Here is a 10659-nt window from a genome sequence, read left to right on the forward strand (position 1 = left end):
GATGGCAAAATGGTTAGAATGCAGTATCGCAGGCTAATTCTGCCATCTGCCAGCAATTTAATTCTAACCAACTCAAGGTTGACTCAGCCTTCTATCCTTCTGAGGCCAGTAAAATGAGGACCCAGATTTTTGGGGCAAATATGCTGGGAACAGCAAATATGCTCGGCATAGCAATATCTACAAGAGACTGACGGATCTCTGAAGATCTCTAGACCTGGAGAACTCATCCTCTTTAAGGAAATTTAATTGCTCTTCCTGATAACGTACTTTTCCACCTGTTTGTCAATCAAAATTCCCTATCTCCCTCACAGAGGGACTCTTGTTTTAGCTTCATTCCATTGATTCGTGTCCTGTAAGGCGTAGCACAAAATCTTCTTGCACTTAACCGATTCACTGGGGATGCCATGGGATTCGCTCCCTTCTTGCCAAGCCTCTATTCCCACGTTGCAAAATGAAAATGTTTACCTTGCATCGGCCACAAAAGGGAAGATCCCATTGTAGAAGAACATTATAGTAAGGACCAAAAGCCAGTAGCGAAGGGGTAAGTGTCGGATATCTTGAACTTTCTGGAAGTTAAAAATAAACCGCACGTTAATTCCCTACAACCACAGCTCTGAGGATTAGTCTCTCTAAAGGCAGCTTTTTCTAGCCCAGTGATTCTCAAGCTTTTCTTCACCATGAACCCCCTTGAAGTGCCTTTTGTGGCCACAGACCCCCAAGATTTAAATAGTCACATTTCTTCAAGCCTTCATGGACCCTCTGTGATAATATCGCCCACCCACCCAGGAATCTGCGGACCACAGGTTAAGAACCCCTGCTCTAACCTATTGGACAACAGGCATTCTTGAATTTCAATTCCCAACATTTCTGATATGCTAGTTGGATAGGCTGAGGGTTGCAATCCAACTCAGCTGGAGAAGATGGCTTGGATCAGTACTTCACCAAGGCTCCCTCCCACCCTGGTTCTGCTTAGAGACGAAAATAAATAAATAAGGATGCATCATTCTGAATTCCAGGCTATTTTATATGTTTCATACAACAGAAGAACAGGGGGAACCAAAGACTCATTTTCCATCATGCCTTCCTGCTAAAATTCGTTCGTTTTCACGTTTCGCATTTACATATACCAGAGACTAAGATGCAATAAGCTGAGGGAGGCCGAAGCTTTTCCACTACAGATTGCAACACTTGAATTACAATTCGCAAGATCAACGTCCTATCCACCACAGGCAAATCGACCAGCAAAGCAAGCAAGAGGGAAACCAGATCTGCAGATTAATTCTGTGCTTTAAACGTGGTTCATTTGGTTTTGGTTCAGAGCAATCTTTAAGGCCAGACAACTAGCTTTTACTCCACAAACCATAAACAACGGCCTCAGCAGAATGTACGAGCTGAGTCAGAAGGCAAAGCCAATAAGTTTTCTGCCTAGGCAGGGGGTTGGACTAGAAGACCTCCAAGGTCCCTTCCAACTCTGTTATTCTATTCTAAGTATTCAGAATCCAAAGCCATTCAGAAAACCCCCGTCCTCTCTCCTTTCAAGAGATAGGAAAACTGTCAGTTTCTCTGGACCGCCAGGGTCATGAATGACTCACATCCAAAAGACAATTTAAAAAAAAAGAGAAGTTGCCGTCCTGCCTACCACTTTCTTGGACTCTTGTTGGAGAACTCCATCCAAGCCGAGCTGCTTCGTGCCCACTTTATCCAACACGCTAACGATGATGGCGGAAATAAAACCCAGCACGCATAACAAAGCTCCTGTGAACAGAGGAGAACCGACGGTCAGAACCTCCATCAACGGTGCACCTTATGGTTGGCACGAAACCTTTTCGGTCTGGTAACCTTTGTATTCAAAGCATCAAAGTATTACTCCAGCATAGATCTCGCCTTGAGAAGTAGCTGCATTATGTTATTCGTTGATTTACCTTCGGGAGAGGTTTTGATGGGGCATTCTAGGCATCTTCTCCCTATCATCATCATCATCATCTTCTAACAACCCCATAATCCCTTGCGGGGTGGAGTCTGGGCAACTGAATGGAGCTAGAAGAGTGTTACTGGCCGGATGCCCTTCCTGTCGCCAATGCGGAGTTTTGTTCAGCAGTTATGTATTGATTGTGCCCAGCTTGCCTCCTTAAATCCTCTACCTAGGATCGAACTCACAGCCTCCTGATTGTGAGGCAAGAGCTCCACCTCTAGGCCACTGCACCATGCCTAGGCATCTTCTCCCTATCTAGTACAGGTAATCCTCGACTTACAACAGTTCGTTTAATGACTGTTCGAAGTTAAAGGCACTGGAGAAAGTGATTTATGACTGTTTTTCACACAACCATTGCAGCATTCCCCGTGGTCATGTGATCAAAATTCAGATGCTTGGCAACTAACTCCTATTTATGACAGTTGTGCTGTTCCGGGGTCATATGTGACCCCTTGACATATTTATGATGGTCACAATGCCCTGGGGTCACGTGATCCCTTTTGTGACCTTCTGACAAGCCAAGTCAACGGGGGGAAACTTCACAAACGTGTGACTCACTTAACAACTGCAGTGATTCCCTTAACCCAGTGATCCCCAACCTTTCTTATGCCGCGCCCGGGATCCCCAACCTTTTTATGGTGCGGCCCGGTACCGGCATTAGCTGGCGCCGCCATCTTTTTGATGAAAAAGTGCTTCCGTGACCTCACCGGAAGCACTTTTCATCAAAAAGATGGTGGCGCCAGCGCCCGGTGAGCTTTTCCGGTAGAAATGGCTTTTTACCTGGAAAAGCTCACCGAGCACTGGCGCCATCTTTTTGATGAAAAGTGCTTCCGGTGAGCTTTCTACCCGGAAAAGCTCACCGGAAGCACTTTTTCATCAAAAAGATGGCGGCGCCAGCAAACCAGTGGCCCGGTAGGACTTGTTCCACGGACGCGTCCGGTCCACGGACCGGTGGTTGGGGACCCCTGCCTTAACAACCGTGGCAAGAAAGGTCTCAAAACAGGGTGCAGAATTCACTTAACCCAATGTCTCACTCTGCAACAGAAAATTGGGGCTCCCTCGCAATTGTAAGCCAGCTGTCAGGGTTCCGGCGATTGCCCTAATTAAATCATGAGCCTCGAGCCAAGCTTCAAAAGAATCCAAAAGATTTCTTAGGAGCAACATGTCGGCGTTGACTCGTACGAAGCCAACTCTGCCTGTACCTTCTAGATGCGGTTGGGGATTGTGATGACCCAGGGCGTGGCACAAAAGCAACAAAGTCACAAAAGTAGGTAAAGTCCCTTTAATTCCTCCAACTTGGCCCCCAATGTCCAGTTATCATCGGCTGGAGAGAAAACTCTTCCAAGAGCAGTTTTTTAAAGAGAAGAAATTTAGTTCGACCCGAAAGTACATATAAATTATAAATAAAAACCAACAAAAACTACACTGCAGCAATTAATGAGACGGGGCAGGATAAGGAATTGCAGAATTCAAAAGATAACGAAACACACACGGTTGGGAGGATGTCAGGACCCAGATAGGACTTGACAAACAAAGATAATGCACGCTTTACTTCCAGTGAGGAGCTGTGCGCAAACACCTTCTTTATCCTGTTTTCCCAGCTGCAGATAATGAAGGGAATCAGGGCCCTTTTCTCCCCCCGTAACCCACATTGCTCCCTTCTCAGTTCCTCCCTGCGTGCCCTAGGAGGCAGAGGGGTGGCCCTGGGTCTTCCTTTGAAGGCCCAGCCGGACTGTTCCCTTCCCCAGTTTCTTCCACAGCCACCGGAGCCACACTCCCACTCCCTGTCAGCTGCTCAACCTCCCCTTCAGAATCGGACTCCAACAAGGGCATGACAGGGATTGTGAGGAGTTCCAGCACATCAGAGAATATCGAGCTGGGCCCACGCGGCGTAATCTAGAGATCAAAAGAGACTCACCTCCCCAGAGGGTCCACTGGATTCCAAAATGGCTTTCAAACTGCTGGGTGAAAAAGAAGTTGAGGACGCTGCCGAGACGGGAGAAAGAGAGAGTCAGCCCGAAGGCAAGCGCCAGCTCCTTCCCCTTGAACCAAAAGGCGGTGATGCGGTTCTGCACAACTCAAAAAGCAGAAGAGAGATCAGTGTCACTAAGCAGGCCGTCATGTAAAGTCTCGAGATAGAGCAATGCAGAGAAGGGCATATTTTTTTTCTGAATTTTATGGAACCTGTGCCTCCATTTAAGGAGGCAAGGAGGACACTTGAAGCATAAACTAGAAAAGAAGGAAAAGGAGAGGAGGAAAGGAAAGGAAGAGAAAGAGAAAAAGAAAGGAAAAAAGAGAAAAAGAAAGGGAAAGAGAAAGAAAAAAGAAAAAGTTAAATATTATGAAGAAAGAATGTGCAGCCCCTCCCAAAAAAACCATGTTAGTCCATTTTAATAAGAGTCCACTGGGATCTGGCCGCCTAGAATTCATTGGATTTATTGAGTGCATTGGTGTGGGTGTCCAATAAATAAGTGTTGAAAATGTCTTTCAAAATGCTCATCCTTTCTGTTTTGAATCAACAATCCCCCCCCTCCGATGCAGCATTAACATCCACAGATTTAAACCAGATTCCCCATCTTTCCTGGAATGGAAGGTCTTGGTGAACTACCTACCTGAGCATAGCGATGGTATCTCTCTAGGGTTCATAATCAAGCTGCTATTTGTATAAAAATGCCCTCTCGTACACCTTTGCCTGATATCAGGATTATCTTTTCCGATGTAGTCTGAACTTGTTTTTTTACATCTGGAGTGGCGGAGTAACTACACTGCTCTTCTCCCTGCATTTAATGCACAATTTCTACTTTCTATTATGATGTTCTTTATTTGCTTCTGTATTTGCCAAGAAGTTCACTTAGCCTTAGACTGAAGACTTTGTAAGAGCCTCTTATCTGAGTGCTACCACTGAATGAGAATAGTGGTTTTTTTTGGCATCATTATCATTATTATTTCATCTCCCCCAATCTTCATTTCTTAATTTATTTTCCCAGAATTGGACGAGAAAGCAATTGTTTAGAGAGCTCAACTGATACTGCTTTTATATTGCATTCTCTGCTATATTATTTCTGCGTGTGGCAAGGTGTTTAAATACTGCTATTTTAATCGTCTGTACTAAAGAAGCTATACATTTCATTTATAAATTAAAACAAGCCCACTCCATTTTTCCACTGAAAAAAGCCATGATTTTGGAGATAAAAGCAATCATTCATAAGCTTCCACTCCCATATAAGACTAAAGTTCTTTTTAATCCCTTTTCAATACAGCTTAGAGGAAAGCTCATTTGTGTTTGCAAAAGTCTGCTAATTTTTTTAAGTAAGTTAATTCTTTCAATAATTAACTAGATAAGGATGGGTTCAGATGTCATCCTAAGCTCTGATTTGTTTATCTCATTTGTGGGTTTGATAAACTTAAAAAAAAGAGGAAGGGGCTTTAGTAAGAGAGATGAATTTCTCTTGACTCAAATCAGGATTCCTGTTGTATGTATCAAGGATCAAATCAAAGAAAGCAACTATGGCTATGCCTTGCTTACCAAAGATAAAGAGTGGAAAGAAGTTTAGACATTCAAAGCTTTGTCTGAGTTCCTAGAACCTTGTCAGCAAAGTCCAGATTTAACCACGTCGACACAATGCCCTCTTCCCTTCTATGGAGAGAACGCCGCTCGTTCCTTACTTGTAAGCGATCCATTTCCAGAACCAAAAAGCAGTCTGCCCGTTAGCATCAGAGGCAAAAGGTACGGAGTCCCTTTTAGGTGGGAACCCAGTGCAAAAATGGATGATCCCAAGACAGTCAAGAACGAGAAAACAAAGACACCAACTATAGAGAGAAGGAGAGAAAAAAAAAGTATCAAAAAAAAATTATACAGGCAAAACACGTGGCTTTTATAACAGCCACATGAATAGACGAGACAAGATCCAGATTTGTAAACTCTTTAATCGCTTCTGATCACAGATACTTACAAGGCATGCCACTACTGTTTCCAGTTGCAGCTACAGAAAATCCTCAACTTTCAACCTATTGCTAAACAAGGTCAAGTGAGGTATGCCCCATTTGACCCTTTTTTTGCCATAGTTGTTAAACGAATCACTGTGGTTGCTAAATAAATCATGTGGTTGTTAAGCAAATCCAATTTCTCTCTCTGACTTTGCTAGGAAGGTCACGAAGGGTGATCCCATTACCTCAGGATGCTATAACCATCGTAAACAGGTGCAGGTGTGTCAAGCACCCCAATTTTGATCATGTGACCACGGGACTGCTGGGATTATCATAAGAACAAGCCACTTAAGTCACTTTTTTAGTGCCACTTTAATTTGAAATGGTCACTAAATGAATGGTTGCAAGTCAAGGGCTACTGTAACAAACAGGGTATTTCATTCCTATCTCTCGTAAGAAAGATCATACATTTTCTGTTAAGCTTGTAGGAAATAACATGAAGAGACTGTTCAAAATTCTGCAGTGCAAAATACATAAATACATTACAGCATCCTCATAGAGTGGTACAGTGGCCTAAAGGTTGAGCTCTCACCTCACAATCAGAAGGCTGTGAGTTCAATCCTAGATAGAGGCAGATATTTCTCTTTCTGGGCACAATGAGAATATATCTGCTGAACAAAACTCCGCATTGGCAACAGGAAGGGCATCCGGCCGGTAAACACTCAACGCCATTCAGTTGCCCAGACTCCGCCCCGGGAGGGATTATGGGTTGTTAAAAGGAGATGATGAAGATGATTATAGTATCCTCATGCTTTCCAAGAAATATGCTCTGTGAAGACCTGGTTTTTAAAATGTTTGAAAAATCCTGGAAGGGCTAACCAAAGATAACTCAATTTCCCTGACAGTCTTACATCTTTTTACTCTTAAGAAAAGCAATCAAATCCAAGGCTGAATTTAAAAGAATCACATTAACGTCTGCCAACAGGTTTTAAACTCTGCGTTTTTTCAGCCGTCTTATAGAAGTAACCAAAATTAAGGGTACGGTCTGAGATCACACAGCCCGCCAACTTCTAACGCCAGTGTTGTTATGAGGGGTCCTTGGTGATCTCTTGAGTTTGGTTGTTTTCTTGCAGGCCATTTTATTACCCAAATTAGGTAACATCATCAGTGCTAGTCTTGTTAAAAGAACAGAATGGGAATCATTGGTCAACTCAGAACTGGTTTTCTTTTATTCTCGGGGTAGAAACGAGGAGGTGGAATTTTAAATATCCGAAACAAAGCTTCATTTTCAAAAATGCATCCCTAACCATAACTGAGTTCCTTTATACATTTAGAGCATTCAAAGCCACTGTACCCAGACAGACGTGGCTAAAGCGAGGCCTTCTATTTCACATTTAAAAGCTCCTTGTGAAACAGAGATAAATGCCAATAACCTTCCAGGAAAGGCAACTCTTCATAATGTATTAACAGAGCAGAAAAGGTCTTCTTCAGCCAGCTGGATTCGAGAAGACAAAGGAACATACAGAACAGCGTCCCCACCCCCCAAATGATCTCAGAGAGAGAGGGCAGGCCAGTGGCAAAGAAAACAACAGCACAGTCACCCGGGTTGAGACGGGCAGGCATACAGAAATTAAATAAACATTTCAGCTCCTCCAAACTTACAGCGGTTTCCAAGTTTGTCAATCAGGAAGCCAGCCACAATCACCACCAGTGCATTACTAAGGAGAACAAAAAAGAAACAGATCACAAGAAGGTGGAGATAAATAGCATTGTGTGTGTCTGTGTGTCTTGAGTGAGAGAGACAGACAGACAGACAGACCAGACTCACTCACGTCCAGGCATAGATGGCATACAGAAGATTGTATTCTTCAGGAGTCATTCCAAGCCCTTCCACACAATCAGTTGTTGCATTATGTTCTGTGCCGTTGTGTTGAGTTCCATTGGGGCAGGTTAGATTCTGGAGGACAAATCAGAATGAAAACAAAATTATCAATATCAGAAATTACAAGTGAGCCAAGTTGAAATGCATCCTGGTTTAGGGAGGCCCACCTGCATATTCGTTCCAGATAATTAGAGAATTCCATCTACTGACTAAAGCACAAGGTAGTTTTGGTTGTTAGGATCTACTCACATGTATCAAAGGAGTGCACTATGCAGCTATTGCGGTCTTCTGATCAAGTTTTATGGCTTAGTGTGATTCAACAACCCCGTCAATTATCAATAAAGCATAGTTTAAAAACCACAGCTTAGTACAATGTATGAAACCGGTATGTAGCAATATCTAAAAATTCTTAAGCAGGACCTGGGTCTTACACATGGAAAACAAATGAAGTTGCTACATCAGCTATCAAATATGTGGCTTGGCATTTCCACGGTGCAGCGTTTCTTGAATTCCTACATATACCTTTGGTAACTCAGGTATGGAAACAGCTGATATTCGTTTTATGTCAACCTCTGCAGCTTCGGAAAGACTTGAATTGAAAAGGCTTGGAAACTTTGCACCTCTGGTCTCTTTGCTCCATGGCTGAAATCAAGCTGACTTCTAACAGGGTCGGAGAGAAAGGGGGGGAAAACACTCACCCCTTGAAACTGTTCTTGCAAGACACTGGGAATGTCAAAACAGAAGTAGGAGCCAAAGGTCAAGAGACAGTTGAAGAAAAGCACAAGGAATCTGTAATAAGCTGCAAAGGGAAATAAAAGTGTTAGAATGGTAGAAAATAGCTCTGCAAATTCTGTATTTAAAAAAAACAAAACATGGTAATTTCCCCAAGATTTTGATTTCCCGTGGCACCAAGCATCTGAACGACGGATATAATGCCCAGACATTGCACTACTAGTTTGCACACACGCACGCACACATTGTGGTTCTGGTTTCTTTTACTTCCCGAAGACTGGAATGTAGTACACCCAGGCCCACTTTTTCATGTTAAGGGACCAGCAAAAACCACAAGGAGGCGCTTTATATTATGGAATACAGTTGCAAGATAATTTGGAAGGCATTTAATTGCAAATATTTGTTCTGTATTTTTTTTTTCTCCTTAGCTACAGCTAATCCTTGATTTAGGTCCATTCGTTTAGTGACTATTGGAAGTTGCAACGGCACTGGAAAAAAAAGTGACTTATGATTGGTCCTTGCACTTATGACCCATTGCAGCATCCCAGTCACAGGATCAAAATTTGGGCCCTAGGCAACTGGCATGTACTGATGACAGTTGCAGCATCCCAGGGTCATGTGACTGGGATATATAGCCTTCCCGGCCTGCTTCTGATGAGCAAAATCAACAGGGAAAGCTGGATGATTCAGTTAATCGTTGCAGGGTTTCACTTTAACAACCGTGGCAGAAAAGGTTGAATAATTGGACGCCACTCACTTAACATCATTTAGCAACGGAAATTCTGGTCCCAATTGCAATCTGTTGAGGAGCACCTGTACTTTCATGTATACCATTCTTCATTGTTCCATAAAAACATTCAAATAAACAAACCAAATCTTGCATTCCAGCTGACACCCAACCTGAGATTTTAATCACTGGGACCTGCCGGGTGCAAAAGGCCCAAATACCCCCAGCCCATGCCAAATCCAGCCCCAAAGATCCCCTAATCCCATATCCTGTTCACTTGATTAGATTAACCGAGTTGGAAGGGACCTTGTAGGTCATCTAGCCCAACCCTCCCCACACCATTTCTAACCAATGTCCAATCTCTTCCTGAAAGCAGGATGCTCACAACTTCCGAAGCTGTGCCGCTGTTGCCTTCCAAATGTTCTCATCCAAGGACCTGTTCTTCTTTCTGATCCTGCCCTTTTTGCCTTTTTTTGTCTTTGTGTTTTAACGGTTTTAATACCTTTTATATTTGTAATTTTAATTGCAAGGGTTGCTTTTTCGCAGCCGCACGCTCAACAGGCATGCTGGAGTTAACATTTCAGCCAGTCCTGTAGTTCAGCAGGGTCTCCAACCTTGGCAACTTCAAGACTTGTGGACTTCAACTCCCAGAATTCCTCCTCCAGTCATGTTAGCTCAGGAATTCTGGGAGTTGAAGTCCACGAGTCTTAAACTTGCCAAGGCTGGACGAGACCCCTGCTGTAGTTGACCCCTGGCCGCCTCTTTGGGGGATCCGCTCCAGGGAGATTTCCACCATCCCTTCTCCTACTCCCCCCCCCCGGCCCAGGATCGGAGTAACCGGGCCTCCTCCAGCCCCTGCCCACGTACCCCGAGGAAATCACGTGCAGAATCCTCACGGGGTGCGAGATCTGGGGCAGGTCTGTGCATCAGACCAGGTCCTCAATGCAAAAAAAAAAAAAAAGGAGGGGGCCTCTGAGCATACGCAGAGCGCCCCGGGACAGCCGGTTCCCCGCTGCATCGGAGTTCGGGGTCCGTTCGGGTGATTAACGTGCTCCGGGGCTCACCTTTCTCGGCCGCCGCTTCCGCCATCGCTCCGATTCCCTGCTGGCTGACTCCGCTTCTCCCGAGGCAGCACTGGCGCCGCCCCCAGGCCCGCCCACCATTCCTGGGCCAGAGGCCCCGCCCCTTTCCCCCCATCAGCCGCGCTCTGGGACCCGCATTTCGCTCCGCCTACTACCCCCCGACCGGGGCTCCTGCGAAAACTCCGCCCTTCTGTCTCGTGACGTGAACTCCGCCCTCCTTCCCCTCCCCTTTCCCGCATTTGTAACGCCTCCTCCGCCCCTGAAGTTGACACCCTTTGGATGCTGGAGGCTCCTCTGCTCCGCCCCTCAGCGTGAAGCTCCGCCCCCCTTCGAGTGG

The 10659-nt window shown here is 44.8% G+C and overlaps 1 protein-coding gene across 3 annotated transcripts in view; it reads right to left on the reverse strand.

Annotated features, from left to right (window-relative positions):
• LOC113421853 (lysosomal dipeptide transporter MFSD1-like) overlaps positions 1 to 10373 on the reverse strand; it is an 18629-nt gene extending 8256 nt beyond the window's left edge. The window contains exons 1-8 of one of the 3 annotated variants that reach the window (XM_026682473.2): positions 10305 to 10373; positions 8480 to 8580; positions 7732 to 7856; positions 7562 to 7617; positions 5639 to 5782; positions 3891 to 4049; positions 1640 to 1755; positions 466 to 566 (exon numbers count right to left, since the gene is read on the reverse strand). In XM_026682473.2, coding sequence (XP_026538258.2) covers positions 466 to 566; positions 1640 to 1755; positions 3891 to 4049; positions 5639 to 5782; positions 7562 to 7617; positions 7732 to 7856; positions 8480 to 8580; positions 10305 to 10329 — 827 coding nt within the window. In that variant the 5' untranslated portion in view covers positions 10330 to 10373. Of the gene's footprint in view, positions 1 to 465; positions 567 to 1639; positions 1756 to 3890; positions 4050 to 5638; positions 5783 to 7561; positions 7618 to 7727; positions 7858 to 8479; positions 8581 to 10304 lie in introns of those variants that run through there. The other 2 variants (XM_087973308.1, XM_087973309.1) reach the window with 2 other exon arrangements.
• Positions 10374 to 10659: the final 286 nt, after the last annotated feature.

The sequence above is a fragment of the Notechis scutatus genome, chromosome 12 (assembly GCF_049901735.1).
Source record: "Notechis scutatus isolate UNSWTSFEM ecotype Mainland chromosome 12, rNotScu1.2, whole genome shotgun sequence".
NCBI lineage: Eukaryota > Metazoa > Chordata > Lepidosauria > Squamata > Elapidae > Notechis > Notechis scutatus.